Below are 18,745 nucleotides of genomic sequence, written 5' to 3'. Positions count from 1 at the left end.
TGACCAAACCTGGAACAGTTTGATCAATAAAATAAATTATGATAGTATTGCATCATAACCCAAAGAATAAAATAAATATGCATGACTCCAATCTGACATAAATAAATGATTGAATAAATAAATAAATGAGAGGGAAAGATAAATCTTCCTTACAGAAGGATTTCAATGAGTAAATGTAGAAGGAACGGGAAGATAAATGACTGCACTAGAACACCACAGTAATAATCGCTGCAGGCTGGGTCTATGAATTAACGCTGAAGTCGGTGGAGGAGAAATGCTGAGAAGAAACAAGGTAGTAGCATAGCCTCTGCCTCTCTCCCCAAATATTTATTATAATCACTGTGGTGATTTTAACATACGTTCCCAAATTCTTTGTTACTTCTTCCACTAGGAAGTAAAGCTTGCTTCTCCTCTGGAGTGAGGACCAGACTAGTGACTCACTTCTAACAATTGAGTAAAGAAAGGGAAAAGCATTAATAGTAGAAAAATCTAGCAAAGACCACCTTAGCCAAGTTAACATTGTTGTTAATAAGTCATATTGATATTATGTACACTCTGATATGAAACAATGAGAAGAGCACTTTACCTCTGTGATATTCTTTTCCCAAATCCATAACCCTGATCTTCAAGGGTCAGGATCATGAAAGACAGGGAAAGATTGAGAAACTCACAGACCGGAGGAGGCTAAGGAGCCATGACAACAAAATGCATGGATAGATTCTGGAACAGAACGTTTAAAGGGTGTTAGTGGGAAAACTGGTGAGGTGCAGATAAAGGTTAGTAGCTTAGTGAATGCATTATGCCGATGTTAATTTCTTAGTTTGGACAAGTGCCTCTTGGCCATACAAGATACTACTAGCATTTGAGGTAGAGGAGTAAAGGGTATGCAGGAACTCTGTTCTATCTTTCCGTTTCTTTTGTAAATCTCGAATTACTTCAATATAACACACATTCCTTGAAATGTCCTAATATATCCTTCATGCCTCTGTAGGCGTCACTAAATAAATAAATAATAAATAAATACTATTTTAAACAGGAGAATTCAAAAGGTGGGATTTAAAGAATAGTTAACATATGTCATGCTGAACACTAATATATTGGGCAGATTGTTTTTGATTCTTGGCTCCTTCTCAGTTAAGCCTTACCAGATTTTTAAGGATGGCAGATAGCAAGTCACACTATTTTCATTTGAAGAACTGGATGGACTGCCTTAGATAGTAAAGATAAATGCATTTGCAGCCTCATATGTTAGAGGATGTCCTTAGGTATTTCAAACAGAATGAAAAAAAAAATTTAGTAAAACTCTAGGCTTTGGGTTTAAATTATTTATGTTCTTTCCCCAGATATAAAGACCTGATGCCACATGATTTGGCTAGAGCAGCACTTTCGTAAGTAAATGCAGTTTCGTTAAAAGCACTTTTCTTCAGTTAGCACTTGAAATAGCATGTTTAATAGAATTTCCGTATCTAGGACATACTAACTTTTATGTGATAAGAAAACACTTATTAAATGGGGAGAAAAGGCATACAACTGTAATTGAATAACAATAAAAATTTAAAAAAAAAGAAAACACTAGTTTTTACAAGATTCATTTATTATTATTATTATTAAAGATTTTGTTTATTTACTTTTAGAGAGAAGGGAAGGGAGGGAGGGAGAAAGAGAGGGAAACATCCATATATGAGAGAAACGATTGGTTGCCTCTCACACGCCCCTAACTGGCGGTCTGGCCCGCAACCCAGGCATGTGCTGCCCTGACTGGGAATCAAACCGGGGACTTTTCCATTCATAGGCTGGCGCTCAGTTCACTGAGCCACACCAGCCAGGACTATTCTTAATTTTAGCCACATGTGCTACCCAGATTCAAGCAGCTGGTGGATGTAGGGCATTATCTCATTTATTTTCCATTGATGCTTTCTTTGCCTTTGTGTCTCCAACCAGCCATAGGGTTTTTCCTAGTTCAAAAAAACCCTTCAGTTGACCTTTCTGCCCATCTGTTTTGTTTCTTCTGTTCCTGCCAGATTTAAAGAATCAATGAAAGCAGCCTTGGCTGGGTGGCTCAGTTGGTTGAACCTTGACTTGTACACCAGAAGGCTGTGAATTCAATTCCTGATCAGGGCACACAAATACCTAGGTTGTAGGTTCGATCCCCATTGGGGGCACATACAGGAGGCAACTGATCAATGTTTCTTTCTCACATCAATGTCTCTCTCTTTCTCTCTCACTCTCTCAATCTCTTTCTCCCCCTTCCTCTCTCTCTGATATCAATAAATATATCCTGGGGTGAGGATTAACAAAAAGAAAGAAAGAATGAAAGCAACAGTTACTACTCCCATTTATTTTCCTTCATTGCATAGTAATCATTTCCATCCCCATTGCTCTACAGTAACTATACTTTGGAAGCTTTTCTTAGTAGCAATGACTTTATGATCACTAAATGCACCAATTTTTTCTCAGGCATCAGTCTTTATATATTCTGTAGCATTTGACATGTCACTTGAAATTGTCTTCCTTTGACTTCTTAATATTATGCCTTTCTGATTTCCCTTCCAGCTCGTGACTGATTCTTCTCTACTTTAAAAAACAAAACTAGAATTCTTCCTATTTCTCTTTTTAAAGGTATTTTGCAAGTTTCAATCCTTAGAGCTTTGCATATCTCTGTGTACATGTTTTTTCTTAAAAATCTCATTTTTTAATCTTTTTTTTTATGCAGAGGACTCACAAATCTCTAAATCTGACTTGTTTTCTTCGACACCTCAAGCTCAGCATATCAAAAATAAAAGTGATCTTTTCCTCAAAACCTGCTTATTTTCCTATTTCTGAATATAGACCCAGGCTGGCAATTTGCAAGTTTGTCCTCAACTTGTTATTTTAAAAAAATATGAAATGTATAATAAAATTGAAAGAATGATACAGTGAATGTTTATATACCCTCTACCTAGATTTAATCATTATCATTTTGCCATATTTGCTATATTATGACATATAGTTTGGAGCATTTGACAGTGAATTGTCAACATCTTAATACTTCAGTCCTAAATGCCTTGACTGGTGTGGCTCAGTGGGCTGGGCATCATCCAGCAAACTAAAAGGTGGCCGGTTCGATTCCCAGTTAGGACACATGCCTGGGCTGTGGGCCAGGTCCTTGGTTGGGGCTGTGTGATGGATCAGTGTTTCTCTCCTCTTTCTCCCTCCCTTCCTCTGTCTCTAAAAACAAGTGGATAAATAAACAAATAAATCTTTTAAAAAGTACCTCAGCCCTAAACACTCCAGTGTTTATCTCCAAAGCACGAGGACCTGCTCTCCTATCGGTGATCCCATTACCATAGCTAAGATAGTAATGGTGATTTCATGATAACATTTAATACCGGGTTCACAGTCAAGTCCCTCTCAATTATTCTAAGCCTGTCTTGTCTTTTAATAGTTTTTGTCAAACCAGCACCCAATCCAGGTTCATAGTGCAGATGAATATGTCTCTTTAGTCTGTTTTAATTCAGAAAATTTCTTCTCCTTCCACTCACTTCCCTATGACAATAATTTTTTGAAAAGTCCAGGCTAGCTGTTCTATAAATGTCCCTTATCCTCCATGTTTTCTCATGATATTTAACTTTCCTCTATGAATTTCCTGTAAACTGGAGATCTCCAGGCTTGATTATATTCAGGTTAAACATTTTTGGGTTTTTTTGGCAACACATCGTGAATAAAGCACACGGGTATTGCATCAGGAGGCACATGAGGTGTGAAACTAAATCTAACCACATGGTCACGGTGGTGGTCAGACAGCCAGACTGTAAAAATAAGGTGGCGTGTTTCCCTTTGCAATTAGTACGTAATCTATAAAGTGCCGTCTTAGTGCCACGGGAATGTCCTGTTCCTTGGCAACCTTTCACTAAGTGGTTTTAGCATTTATCGATAATTTTTGCCTGAATCAGGTGTTACGGATTTGTGATATTTCTAGTTCTGCTATTCCTCCCACATTTGTTGGCTGGTATTTTTCTATAAAGAATAGTTTCCCTTTTTTTTTTATGATGAGGACTTACAGATTTTTATTTATTTCTTATGTTATAGCCAAGTTTAGTCATTATTCTTTTTGTAGCTCAGATTATCCCCCATTTTAACTGCTGGAATTCCTTCAAGGTGGCTCCTGCGCCCCTTTCGTTTTTTTAGTATAGTGTTATTTTTTTGAGGTATAATTTGTACATAATAAAATGCACAGATTTTAAGGGTACAGTGTGATGAGTTTTGACAAATCTGTACACCTGTATTCCTGTTTTTGATATGGTCCCAAAAGCCTTTGAGTGCTTTCCCATGTCCAGCACAAGATCAATGAGGCTCACTTTATACTTTCTCTACCTTAGACCTGGTCTCAGTCATTTATTAAAATGTTCTGATTCCTTTGATGGGGAGTGGCATTTAGAACCAAGTCTGAATTCAGGGTGGCTCATTCCCATTCCTTCTAGTTTCTATCAGTGGAGAGAACTAAAAATATGTATATATTTACATTGATACTTCAAATTTATATTTAACACACAAACGTTAACTTTAACATATCCGGGATTTTTACTTCTTTTTGGTTTTATATTTGTCTCTTCTCTTTTTACTGAACACTGTTTCCCACTATTACTGTGTTTACTTATTTATTTTATTCTATTCCAAATTATTTTTTATTCTTTCTGTAACTTCTCATTGCCAATCGAGCATCACATGTTGACTTTTTAAATCACTCTTTCATTCATTTCTTCTTCGATAAGGTGCCAGCCACATGCTTGTCAAATTAAGAAAAAGATACAGTTGCTGCTCTTTTAAATTCAAGGTTTAACCTTTTGAAAGAAGCGTGGTGTTTTAAGTGATTTGTTGCTCTACCATGATGTGTTAACTGTTCCTTTGCTTTGGACTTCCGCACTCAGGGGTTTATTGCAACGGACCAATGTCCCAAAGGAAGTTGTCGATTATATCATCTTTGGCACAGTTATACAGGAAGTGAAAACAAGCAATGTAGCTAGAGAGGTGAGTAAAACAAACTTTATATTGTTTAAAGAGACTGATAAGAGAATCAATTTGTATTTTAACTAATAGAATGTATTCTTTAAAAGCTATTACAATCCAGCCCTGGCAGGTGTGGCTCAGTGGATTGAGCTCTGGCCTGCAAACCAAAGGGTCATGGGTTCAATTCCCAGTCAGGGCATATGCCTGGGTTGCAGGCCAGGTGCCCAGTAGGAGACATGAGAGGCAACCACACACTGACGTTTCTCTTTCTCCCTCCCTTTCTCTAAAAATAGATAAATGAAATCTTTTCTAAAAAGCTGTTAAAATCCATTAAATAAAAGTTATATCTGACTTAAAATGTGATTTTATAACTTGAATAATGAATGTTGTTTAATATGTAAAAGAATTATAACATAAACCAAATGATGTACACTGTACTTTATTAGTATATATTTATACTATATAAAAATCAAATCAGTTATTTGAGCTGGTTGGGGAAATGTTAATTTGTCTGTTTTCTTAGGAAAGTAGAGATTATAGCAGAGTGTGGTTGATATGATTTTTATAAATATTAGAGTGTGGCTTCTAATTAACTTAAAGTTTTAACATCTTGCAAAGAGCTTATTTTATAGCATGGGTTTTGTTGGAGGTAGCCTTGCTTATTCATTTGTTCCCATTGACTAAATGACACGTAGGTCAGCTTTTTAACACACTGTTTTACAAGAGTTTACTTTTGCCCTAGTTGGCATAACTCCATGCAGTGTTTATTGGGTAACCAAGATAATGACAGACCTTGGAACTTGTGTGACGTGTCTTACAGGCATTTCATGGTGAACAGTACAAACACATCTCCGGGGCTTTGTTTCTCTTTGAAAGTATTATTTGGAGTTGGCTTCATAGCATAATGCAGTGTGCCAAACGTTTTATTTCTAGTCTGTGCCTGCTGTTACTGTGTTCATATCGTTGTAAGGGCAGTTACTCCACACTGTCAGCCCAGAGAAGGGAAAATGAGCAGGACTGAAGTATTTGTTCTGCCCCACCTTTTTACCTGTCAGTGAACGTTCTAACTGTTGAGGGCCTGGTGTTACTGCGGCATACAAAAATCAACTGTATGTTGTTCAGGAATCAGGAAAGAAGTAAGAATAGGAAGAGGTTTTTTTTTCCTCCTCCTTTGATTTCTGTATTTTCCGTGGGCCTTCACATTTTTTTAAAGAGATTTTATTTATTTTTAGGGAGAGGGGAAGGGAGTGAGAAAGAGGGAGAGAAACATCACTGTGCAAGAGAAATATCAGTCAATTGCCTCTCACATGCCCCCAGCTGGGAACCTGGCCTGCAACCCAGGCATGTGCCCTGACTGGGAATTGAACCAGCGATCCTTTGGTTTGCAGGCTGGCACTCAGCCCACTGAGCCATACCAGCCAGGGCTCCCTTAATTATTTTCCTAGAAGCTTTACATCCATATGCAGATCTCAGCTATTGATTGATGTTAGCTAGATTCCCTTTCTCTGTCCTATCTTGACACCAGTTGCTTGCACTCCAGGTAATTTTTGCAGTGGCTGCAGGGAAAGATTCAGTTGAGGAGATGTCACCTAAAAGCTGAAATAACTTGCAGCTAGGGAATTTATTGTGTGTATTAATACAAAATTGATAGGAAATCCTAAAAAAATTTGGTGCTGAGTTCACATGAATCTGGCTTGACCGAAGCATATTTCCCTGCTCTCTCACTTAACTAAGAGGCACTTTGCTCCTTAGTGTACCACCTAGGGCCTAAGCTTGTCGTCAGAGGTACTCCAACTTTAAATAGAAGAAGCATGTGGACAAGGCTCACCAGCTCCCACTTCTATTTAAAGCTCCTCCTGTCCTGAGAGTCATCTGGGGCCAAGGGTGTTGTCACACAGGCTTGGAAGGACCTCGTGAGCATGGCTCTTGTGACCTGAGTGCCCTTTACACTTGCCCCACTGAGGAGCTCTCCCCGCCCCCTGAAGAGTTGCTTTTCTCTTCATTTTGGATTGGTTTACGTGGAGAGGCTGACCTGCAGTTGGCAGTGGGGTACTTTTCAGCAAAATCAGTTGGTCACTTAGTATCAGACCTACCTGGAAGACCAGAGTAAGGTCATGTTGCATGTACAGAACTCTAACGTGTTTATATTTCTGTAGATTGTGGGAGTGTACAGATAGTATAAATATAAAGGTGAAAATCAGTTAAGTAACACTGAACCTCTTTAATCTAGACTTTGGAAACATGTTTATTTTACCAAATTATAGGAGAGTTTGGATTCTGAGGATAGTTAAATAGTTTCAGAAAAAGGCCCCTAAAAATTAATCCCCCTAATGTTAGAATTTCATAGTAAACAGTGGTGATAGTGGTGGAATGTGGGGAGTTGAGAGTGTTATTTTTACAGTGAAACTTTAATACTATAAAAATAAGTATTTTGTTGTTGAACCTGTGCTTTTAATTCTTTACACGAACCATGGAGTCAGGCATTTCTTGGTTTATTGGCAGCCTAATATCCCCAATAAATAGTGTGATAAAATAATAGAGGTGCTCTTTTCACGTGTAACTAACTTTTCTGTGCCATCGTAATGTAGACCATTTTTGTAAGAGTGACATGGGGTCTCATTTTTTCTCAAGGCCCCTCAAATTGTTCTCTTTGAAGCCCCTGTGTCATCATCCCGGCTAGCTCACTCTTCCAGGCATTGACTGGTCTAACCCTTCTTTGTCAGAGGCTCACTGGTGGCTCAGGCACTTTTCCAAAGTTTCTTCCGTCGACTTGAACTCCTGCCTATTTGGCAAGTTTCCCCGTTTGACTTTTCATTGCATCCACAGAGAGCCTGAGTCTGAGGTCGCAGGCGGTAGTGAGACAGACTGACCGACAGAGTACCCACGGGTATTAAGTGGGCGGGGACGCACGTGAGAACTCTGTTTCCGGGTGGTCAGTTCTTTGTAAATTTTTTTCATGTTTGAGGACTTTTGCTTTTGCCACTAAGGCTTTGAACTGTAGGAACACAGATCATGAGGACCACACCCTATGATATGTTTTACCATTTCATCGACTGTTTTTAACAGGCTTACTGTAGGTTTATTTGAACATTTAAATACATTAAAATCAAATTATGTATTGGTATATCTTTGAAGGCTCTGAGCAAAGCGTTGCTAGGCAATTAGATGACATTTTATAGGTTTGTATACCATACCAGAAACTTGCTACCAAGAGTTTTGCAGAGTGATTCTCAATAGCTAGGTGAAAAATGAGTAAAACATGTCTGCGATGGGCTTGATTTTATCTTAAATGTTACCGTGTAGAATGTTAAACTCGAACCCTCTCCTGATTCAGCACACGGAGTAGTGCGCAAAGCATCACTTACATGTAGCACGGTCATCTCACTCACTGTGTCTTCCGAAGGCTGCCCTCGGCGCGGGCTTCTCCGACAAGACCCCTGCCCACACTGTCACCATGGCCTGCATCTCTTCCAATCAAGCCATGACCACAGGTGTGTCTTTGGGAAGCAGAAGGTGCATGGTGATTCTCTTTTGTCTTTGATTCCATCGTTAAAAAATACTCTTCACAGAAGTAAGTGATGAACACAGATCTCTGAATTTGTGTTTTTTAAAAAATAAGGTAGTAATATTTAAATCTTTGTATTATCAACTGGAGGAGTATGTTTCTAGGTAGGTGCTTCTGACTTGGAGGCGTGAATAGTTTATAACTTCCTAAGTTTTGAAGCCGGGTGATGCTAAAGCAGTCCTCTGCCACTGAGGTTGTGGCCTTCCTCCGCCCACCATCGCCACAGTGGTAAATCACTGCGTTAGACAGTACAGCTGCCTCCTCTACTGTCTCCCCACAGCTCAGCATTTTTTATTACTAGTTACACATTCTCCTCACAAACTTGAGCAAAACTGGGGCATTTTGCGGCACCCTTATTGCGAAAAGGTAGGAAATCTGAGAGATACAGCGGTCATGTGTTCTCTCAGTAGCTTCAAGGCCAGGGGGGCCACCTCCCCGTGGGTGGCAGGAGGCGAAGCCAGGGCAGTGACTGGGGCTCCTCACCCTGCCCAGCACGGGATCACTCCCAGTTCCAGCAATAGAATACTTGCCTGTGGCCATAAAGAGGGAGGGGGCTGCCTTACATCTCAACAGCCAGAATTTCTTTGGCTTATAGTAGAAACTGAAATTCTTTTACAGTAGAAATACCTGAAAACTAAAACTGGGAGCATGTAGAACATGCTGAAGGTTCTGGTTTAGAGTGCGATTCTGATGTGTGAGCTGGCCCAGCGGGCATCTCCAGATGTTCGTGTGGCCTGAGTGGAACTTGCTTTTCTCTAGTGCGTTGGATGTACAATGCTGATGGCTGTCCTACAACTTTTAAATCAAAAAGCTTAGACTATCAATGGCCTTTGGATTTCTCAAAAAATGTTCATGTGTATTGACCTGTGCCCTGTAGGTGTTGGCTTGATTGCTTCTGGCCAGTCTGATGTGGTCGTGGCAGGTGGTGTGGAGTTAATGTCCGACGTCCCTATTCGCCATTCAAGGAAAATGAGGAAAATGATGCTTGACCTCAATAAGGCCAAGACTCTGGGTCAGCGACTGTCTTTAATCTCTAAATTCAGACTGAACTTCCTCGCACCCGAGGTAAGACTTGTGAACTCTTACATAAAGACTTGTGTTCCCAAAGCAGCTCACTGCAGAGACTTAGAATTAGGCAAGAATTAGCCAAGACAGCACAGGTTCACTTATGCTCTGATAGTTACAGGGCACAGTTAATTATTTGGTTAAAAAAAGGATAATGGTTGGAAAATTTGAGTGTGTGAGCCCTCTTTAGAGATGCCCTGTTTCCACTGAGCTTTGCTTGTCTTGGTCTTGATTGATAGCAGATTTTAACTCCCCCAGATAACCCTGGGTGTGGTATAACATCTGTAACAGTGTGCCTGATCCTGTGCCGCTCCTTTCCCAGCTCCCTGCGGTGGCAGAGTTCTCCACCAATGAGACCATGGGCCACTCTGCAGACCGACTGGCTGCCGCCTTTGCTGTTTCTCGGCTGGAACAGGACGAGTATGCACTGCGCTCACATAGCCTGGCCAAGAAGGCGCAGGATGAGGGACTCCTTTCTGACATTGTGCCCTTCAAAGTACCAGGTAAAACGATTTGCTCTCCTTTGGGAAGGGGATGTCGTGATATTTGTTAGGGAGGTCTGAATTGCTCCTAAAACTCCAAGACCCCAAATGACTTTTTGGTTCATCTGTTGGTCCTGTTTCCAAAATACTCAGCCTTTATGCTTAAATGTGGACTCAAGTTTCAATTTGTGTTACAACAATAGGTGAACATTTTATTTATTTATTTTTAGAGAGAAGGGAAGGGAGGGAGAGAAACATCAATAGGTTACCTCTAGCATGCCCCCAAACCAGGAACCTGGCCTGCAACCCAGGCATGTGCCCTGACTGGGAATCGAACCAGTGACCTTTTGCTTTGTGGAATGATGTCCAACACACTGAGCCACACCAGTCAGGGCACAATAGGTAAATATTTTAAAGAGAGAAGTTTTTTATACGAATATCCTTTTGTATTTTCCTGATATACTTTAGTTCTTATGTACATGCCTATTTTTCCTTCATATGATTTCTGTTTACAATAATCAAACGTGAATGAGTATCTTAAGAAAATAGGGTATCCCTTTTTTGTTAAATTATTTAGATTTTTTTCCAAATGTTTTAAGGGTTTAGTTTAAAATTTGATAATATCATGATAACTGTAAAGGACTTTCTTTTTAGCTAATAGGTATGGTTTACATTTCATTTGTCTTTGTAATTTTTATTTTTTACTTTTAAAGATTTTATTTCTTTACTTTTAGAGAAAGGGGAAGGGAAGGAGAAAGAGAGGGAAAGAAATATCAGTGTGTGAGAGCTACATCGATCTGTTGCCTCTCATACGCCCCCAACTGGGGACCTGACCTGAAACCCAGGCATGTGCCCTAACTGGGAATCAAACCTATGACCTTTTGATTCACAGGTCGGCGCTCAATCCACTGAGCCACACCAGCCAGGGCTGTTCTCATTTTTAAAGCATATTTCTCTAGAGAAGATATATAATGCTTGTAGTTCCGTAGAGTTAAAAAATTTATATTTTTATAGGAAGAGATACAGTTACCAAAGATAATGGCATTCGTCCTTCCTCCCTGGAGCAGATGGGCAAACTAAAACCTGCATTCATCAAGCCCTATGGAACAGTGACAGCTGCAAATTCATCTTTCCTGGTAACTATGTGTTTACTGGGGACTTTCATATTTGTGTACTCTCGATAGAAAAACCTAATGTAGGCCTGTCTGTATTAAGAATAGAGGCTTAAAATATATTCATTAAAACAATAATGTTAAAATGGAATCAGGGTTTTCAAGGCCTTACAGTCATCTGGTCCGGCCACCAGGCTGATAGAAAAGGCTGTTGTCCTCAAACACTTAAGCAGTGAAAGAATGTTGAGCCTAGGCCGTTAGAGAAAATACATATTTGGGGCAGTCGAAGAGACTTTTCTGAGGAGGTTAACACTTGAGCGGCAGATCTTGAGGGAAGAGTACAAGCCATTTCAAGAAATGTATAAAAGGCATTCTGGCAAAAGGAATAGCAAATGCAAAATCAAGGAGACGTGAGTGCAAAGGCATTTTGGGGACATAGGATATGAATTTGGGGAGTCTTACAAGACATGGAAAGTGGACAGAAAGAGTGACAAGACAACTCTTCTAGTTCTGATTGTTAGAAAGTGATGCTTTTTACTCCCAGATCATTTTCCTGTCGTGAAATAAGTACGCCCTCATTTCATGTAGTTATTTTACTCACTTGCAGGTAGCTTCATGTCCTTCCTTGTTTTTTTGGCTCCCCCTCATTTAATCATCCCTATTCATTCTGTTCTGCCTAAGATATGCGGTTTCCCTGCTCCTACCATCATGGGCATAATCTTCTGAATGTAGTCTGCCTGGTCAATATTTCTCTTATAACATATCTCCCCTACCTGGACCTAATGTCCAGAAACACAGGCGGATGTTTGACATACTGGCCTGGGTAAGGGACTGTTTAATGGCTGCTCTTGGCTGAGGGAGAGGTAGCTGGAGAAGCTCCAGCAGGATGGCGCGCCAGCTTGGTAAGCCTGAGTGGTAAAGGACTGGTTAGATGACCATTTCCAAAACCAAATTGGACGACAGGTCCATATGGTGTGGACCATGCTCTTGCAGATCTGAATCCCCTTGATTACTTCCGGAGTGTGCAGGTTTATTTATTGAAAACCAGAAACACAAGTCATCAGAGGCAATACATCACAGATACACGGGTGTTTGGGAATGTGTACTGCATCATATCCATTGCAATTTTGCACAGCGGCGCATTGATTAATGTAATGTCCATCAACCGTACATTACATATAGTAAGCTGTGTTTCCACACTCTATGGCCCCCCTACTGGTGGTGCCTACATAGTCTCTTCAGGGTTACTGAGTTACAAAGTATGTTAAAATGTGGTAGAATTCTTTTCATTTACAAACTACAGAGTAGTTTCCTTTTCTGTGGAATTTTGGATTTTTTTTTTTAAGCTCTTGAAGTCTTGGTAAAGACTTTTTTTCAGTGGTACCTCTTTGTCCTCCAGTTTCTCCATTATAAATTAGGAAAAAGCATATGGGTTGTGTCCAAAGAGGGAAGACCATGGTTCTAATGTTCTCAGCTGCCTACCTGTTTCCCTTCTCCCATTGGTTTGCTTTTGGAGACTCTTAGTAGAAGAATATCACCTAGAAGCCACAGGCAGGAAGCAGCTAAAAAAATAAATCACAGATTGTTCTAATGCATGAAATTACTGATATTCTCTGCCAAAAGTGAACAACTTTTGCTCTAAGCTTATTATAAATACATGTTTCTAAATATGTATATACTTATACCTGTTCTCTTTGTCCATTGTAGTAATTGTGGTACTTTGAATATCTTGCAAATCAGGGTCAGACACGCAGCAGTGTGGATGTTTGAATTGGGATGTTTGATGGAGAAAATGAAAAGGTTTTGGTAGATAGAATCACCATATAACTGTAACTAGTTGGTAGGTTCAGGAACAGAACATAGAAGGAGATGACTATAGAAAGACCTCCAGATAGGCTGAAGAATTTATCATCGTTGTTCCAATTAACATTTCAGACCGACGGGGCCTCTGCAATGCTGATTATGGCGGAGGAAAAAGCTCTGGCCATGGGTTATAAGCCAAAGGCATATTTGAGGTAAAGTAAATGTTTAAATACATTGCCTCTGATTTCTTTATTTTATTGCTGGAGCTAACCTCTCCGTTTTTGACCTAGGGATTTTGTGTACGTGTCTCAAGATCCAAAGGATCAACTTCTGCTCGGGTATGTGGCAGTATATATATCCTTGAACTACAATCAAAAGTGTTTATTGTACAGATTTTAAAGTCTATTAAGTCCTGAATTCATAATTGATTTGTTTGTTGGATTTTTTTTAAAAAAAAACAATAATAATCCTCTATGTTGGTATGTCATTTTATAGTTTTGGATTCTTTCCACTTATTCCTATAATTTCTACTTAGTTTCATATATAACTTTGTATTCTTTTTTTATTAACATGTGTAAGTATTTTTTCATGTTGCTACGCACTCTGCTACACGATCTTCAGAAGAGCCTTTTATAAAAGCCCCCTCATTTTAGACCGCCTGCCCTCCCTCGCAAGGCTGTGCGCTGACTGGCCTCCACTATGTCCTTCAGACTAGCCGTGCCGTTTCCTGTGCTTTGCCCTTCGAACTCTGTTCTTCTGGCTCTTCACACTATTAGTGTGTCTTTCTCTTTCATTGTCTGCTTGTTTGTTATCTGGTTCCCTGACTGTAGAATATAAACTGCATTAAGAGCAGAGGCCATGTCTATTTAATTCACTGTTGTACCCCCAGCACGTAATATTGTGCAGTGGAGTCTGAGAACGAGAGGAGAGCGTTCTGATGCCTGTGTAGAGCTCAGTTTGGGGAATGGGAATGTGCTCTGAGGTTAAAGGTTAAAGTTCTAACATACTACTTTTTTCTTCTTTTCAGACCAACATATGCTACTCCAAAAGTTCTAGAAAAGGCAGGATTAACAATGAATGATATTGATGCTTTTGAATTTCATGAAGCTTTCTCAGTAAGTCATGTTAAAGAGCTATAATAATAAAAAAAAATGTAGGCAGGCTTGTGGGAGAGCGCAGGGCGTGGTTGGTAATGCGCATAAAACGGAAGTGCAGCTCTGTCTACGGAGCGCGGACCCAGGGCCGCGTGGATGTGGACGGTGGTAGAGGTCGAGGGCGTGGTAGTGGTTTTGAGGCCCTCTCTTACAGGCCCTTCGAAAGCACCAGGTTGTTTCTTTAGAAGATTGTCAGTGAAGACTGATTTAAAACTTTGGTCAACTTCAAAGTTAGACAACTCGTGTAAAAGAAGCCCTCAAGAAACATTAGTGACAAGGTCTTTATTGAATTATTTTCCCTTCTAGGGTCAGATTTTGGCTAACTTTAAAGCCATGGATTCTGATTGGTTTGCACAAAACTACATGGGTAGAAAAACCAAGGTAAGTTTCTGATTAAAAATAGGCTTGACCTTCCAGAGCACTTTAATATTTGGAGCTTAGTTACCTGCCAGTAAAAATATGATGTGGGAAGCTTCTCCTGTGAAGAAGTTTGTGTTAATGTTTCTTAGTTGCAAAATTCTTTAGAAAAAAATAAAAGCAAAATTTTAGGTTGTTTTTTGTTCTTCTTATTCAAATGTTAGATGAAAAAGAAACAAAATACATAAATAAATTTTGGCCCTGGCTGGTGTGGCGCAGTGGATTGAGTGCCAGCCTGTGAACCAAAGGGTCACTGGTTCCATTCCCAGTCAGGGACATGCCTGGGTTGCGGGCCAGGTCCCCAGGTAGGGACGTGTGAGAGGCAACTGACCAATGTATCTCTTGCACATTGATGTTTCTCTCCTTCTGTTTCTCCCTCCCGCCCCCTCTCTGAGAGTAAATAAACAAAATCTAAAAAAAAAATTAGGGGACACTGAGATGAAATCTATGAAGACATCCTGTCAGAAAATGAAGGAACGAAGGAAGGGAGGGAAGGAGAGAGGGAGGAAAATCAATAGACCCTTGGCTTTCAGAATTGACCTAGAATTTTCTTTTGCAGTAAAATAATTTGTGATGTATCTTGTTCGTTATTTCTCTAGTTCTGTTACTTCTTATTACTAAGGGCATGGTCTGATTCTTATCTTTAGTAAACTCATCTTTATATTTGTGTCTGCTTTTAATGTGAGCCAGGTGGGAACTCCCCCCTTGGAGAAGTTTAACAACTGGGGCGGGTCACTGTCCCTTGGACACCCTTTTGGAGCCACTGGCTGCCGGTTGGTCATGGCAGCCGCCAACAGATTACGGAAGGAAGGAGGCCAGTTCGGTTTGGTGGCTGCGTGTGCAGCTGGAGGGCAGGTACGTTACAGGACTTCGGGAGCATCATTGTTTGTGGTGGGGGGAAACAAGCTCATCCAAGAATGTTTGGTTTGGTTTATTCTGAAGCATTTTCAGAGCAATATTTCTGATGGCATGCAACCAAAAAAGAAGCAGCCTGTTTTTTGAGGAGGGGTACAACTTTAATTCTGATAGTACTTTGGAAAGAAGATGCTATTTAAATCCTAAAGCTTTTTTCCTAAAATAATGCTTACATTTTTTGTTTATAAAAATAGTACATGCTGTTTATGGTAATTATGGAAAATATAAAAATATGTAGAAAAAACTTAGATTGCCTATAATTCCCTCACCACTCATAATTCACAATTTAATTTGTTTTCTTCTTTAAGAATAAGTTTCTATTCGTTTGTCTAGTCACTTATCTATATGAAACTTATCTACAGAATCTCTCCAAGAGGTAAACTGTCTTTCTTGAGAACTGAACAGTACTTGAATTGGAGAATTAATTTACCTCTGGACAACTTACTGCTATTTAACTGAGAGAAATTATATTATTCTACAGATTTTCTTATACTTGCTTTACTTGCAGTACAGGAAGGTACAATTTCCTACCTGCTATAGCATTTCACTGTGGGAACAAAATCCAAAAGGAAGGCTGGCCGTAATCTTTTTGTTTTTTAATCTTGATGGAAACATTTGATTTTTCCTCCAGATTACAGAAACTTCCTGTTGCTAATCAAGATAAATAAATAAGATACGTAAAAATATAAACATTTTACATTTTTAAACTGCTATGGCATTTCTTCAGAGACTTTGAAGAAACAAGGGGTCAGTTGTTTATAGGTTGGAGCATTTTAGACTTTGTGATCAGAAGCACTTTTTTAACCTGTGAACTTTTTTACAGAAAGCCATCGTCAGTCAGAACCAGAGCCCTCCCTCTTACCTTTCTGTCCCCGGCTGGCTCGGAGAGGACAGCTAGTGCACCACCCTGTGTGCAGTACACAGTTCAATGGGCGAATGCTCTCCGTTTGCCGCGTTTGTTTTTGTTCCCTGCTTTTTTGTCTCGCACCTGGAGTATAAGTAACACAAAACCAGATGCTTTTGTGGATGAACAAAGAATAATACCTAGTACCTTTTAGAAGTTTATAGTCTGGTGAGGAGAAGGATGATGCATCTTAGAAACCAGACTACATTTGGCATTGGTCATCAAGAGCCAAACGAAATAGGAGCATGACTAGATCAGACGAGGAATCCATCACTGTGAATCTAGAGCAGGGTTTCTCACCTTCGGCAGTATTAACATTTTGGGCCATGTAATTCCTTGTTGGGGGTGGGGGGTTATGCTATGTGTTGTAAGATGTTTGGCATGGTCTCTACCCACTAAGTACCAGTAGCAGCACCCCCTTCCCTTATACACATAGTTGGGACAACCAGAAGTATCTTTAGATACTGCTAAATGTCCTCAGGGGAAAGTAAGGAGCAAAATTACCTCTAGTTGAGAACCACTGATCTAGAGCAATCTGAAAGATTTGGGACATGAAACCAATACATTTTAAATAAAGCCAGAAAAGAATATCTCTGCCATATCATGGACCCTACTAGGGTAGCCCAAAGTCGGTCAAACCTTTCCATCCCTGTTCTTTTTTGTTTGCTTGTCCCTGTATCAAGGTATTCAGCAATTTGTTTTGAGCTATAGTGTATAGTATATACCATGTAGCAAGTTTCTTAATAAATATTTATGGGTATTGCATTGAACCAAGTAGCAGGGCATTAGTTAAGCTATTCACTGATTTGATCACAGTCCAAAAGATAGAATGACTGAATGTCAGATAGGGTTTAGATTCAGGAAACTATAAATTTCTATGCTTGGTTTCAGCTAGGGAGATAACCAGTGCACCGCACTGTGCAGAGTGCTGGGGAAGGGATTTTTCTGCCTTATGACCTTTGTGGGCCCTTGGATCACCTGCCTCTGAGTGGAGAAGAGTCCTTGAAATCATCTAGATCTGGTTTCAAATCCTGGCTCTGTTGTTTAGTAGTGTTGTGGATTTGGATGAGTTACTTAACCTTTCAAAGCCTCAGTTTTCTAATCTAGAAATTTACTGTTGTTGGTATTCATTATATTATGTTTATTTTTGTGCAGCTAAAAAAGCCCCCTGTGGCTTCTCATTTAGATCACAACCACTTGTGGAGCATCTGCTAGGAATCCGGCTCTATCAGACAGACTGCGATGTGCACGTGTATGCGTGTGTGTGTATAGAAATGTGTGCGTGTGTGTTTATTATATGCTACCTCATTTAGTGCTCACAGAAACACTGTGCAGTGGGCACCGTGAGCTCCCCTCGATAGGTGAACTTGCGCATCAGAATGGCTTCCCCAAGATCACACCCCATTTGAATGGCAGAGCCAACATCAAACTCCAAAGCTTGTGCTTTCCCCATTGTCCTCAGAAGCCTCTGTACTGGCTGGATTCCTAGTTCATTGCTCTCACTGAACTTCTTTTCCTTCACAGGGCCATGCGATGATAGTGGAAGCTTACCCAAAGTAATGGATCAGGAAGCGGTGGCCTGGAGTTTCTGTGCAGCACTCACAGTAGGCAATGCCATTTCAATGCATTACTAAATGACATCTGTAGTTCCTAGCACCTCGTAGGGAAACAAAATCTGTGGCCTTCTGTTAAATACTTCGCAATTAAGCCTTGCGGTGTTCTGAGCTTTCCAGTAATCACGGCTTACTGCTCCTTCAGGGATTTCTTAGTCGCCAGCATTTCACACGTGGCATATTTAAGCATTTGTTTTTGTTCTGTATTTTTATTAAAGACTAAACAAGTTGCAATTTGGAAAAGAGGTTAGCTGAAATTTGGAATCACCTTTGTAACATTTGCAAATTATAGTCATTCCTATTTGTGACTTAAAGCTAAGTATTTTCTATAAAATACAAACCAATGTGCCTAAATTAACTTAATTACAGAATGATAATTCAGAATGTACACATCACTGAGAACTTACAGTAAATGTTTAGATACATAAATACTATGTTGGTTAACCTTAATAAAGTGGAGACGTATTAGAGAACTCTTTGCCTTACTTTTTTTTTGAGACGAAAGGTGGTTCTCTTGGCTTAGGGGCAGATTTTGCCTTTGATTCTTCATTTGTCAACCATGAGGCTGCTAGGAACAGAGGGGCCTGCTTTAGAATAATTCCTTCCCTCCCACCCACCCCTCCATTGCTCAACTAACATAAATCTATTTTTTTTAATTTTTAAAAATATGTTTATTGATTTGAGAGAAAGAGGAAAGGAAAGAGAGAAAGAGGGAAACATCTATTGGTT

The 18,745-nt window shown here is 39.8% G+C and overlaps 1 protein-coding gene across 1 annotated transcript in view; it reads left to right on the top strand.

Annotated features, from left to right (window-relative positions):
• Positions 1-18,489, top strand: part of HADHB (hydroxyacyl-CoA dehydrogenase trifunctional multienzyme complex subunit beta) — a 28,054-nt gene extending 9,565 nt beyond the window's left edge. Inside the window, exons 5-16 of the mRNA XM_024552548.3 lie at positions 1,344-1,388; positions 4,908-5,007; positions 8,390-8,477; positions 9,429-9,616; positions 9,939-10,119; positions 11,113-11,234; positions 13,146-13,225; positions 13,304-13,351; positions 14,041-14,128; positions 14,474-14,548; positions 15,275-15,439; positions 17,928-18,489. Of these exons, the coding sequence (XP_024408316.2) occupies positions 1,344-1,388; positions 4,908-5,007; positions 8,390-8,477; positions 9,429-9,616; positions 9,939-10,119; positions 11,113-11,234; positions 13,146-13,225; positions 13,304-13,351; positions 14,041-14,128; positions 14,474-14,548; positions 15,275-15,439; positions 17,928-17,963 (1,216 nt within the window). The 3' untranslated portion in view covers positions 17,964-18,489. The remainder of the gene's footprint in view (positions 1-1,343; positions 1,389-4,907; positions 5,008-8,389; positions 8,478-9,428; positions 9,617-9,938; positions 10,120-11,112; positions 11,235-13,145; positions 13,226-13,303; positions 13,352-14,040; positions 14,129-14,473; positions 14,549-15,274; positions 15,440-17,927) is intronic.
• The last annotated feature ends 256 nt before the right edge of the window (positions 18,490-18,745 follow it).

This window comes from Desmodus rotundus, chromosome 5 (assembly GCF_022682495.2).
Source record: "Desmodus rotundus isolate HL8 chromosome 5, HLdesRot8A.1, whole genome shotgun sequence".
In the NCBI taxonomy this organism is placed as follows: Eukaryota; Metazoa; Chordata; class Mammalia; order Chiroptera; family Phyllostomidae; genus Desmodus; species Desmodus rotundus.
The sequence above is the reverse complement of the archived record's forward strand: the minus strand, read 5'-3'. Positions and strand labels throughout refer to the sequence as shown.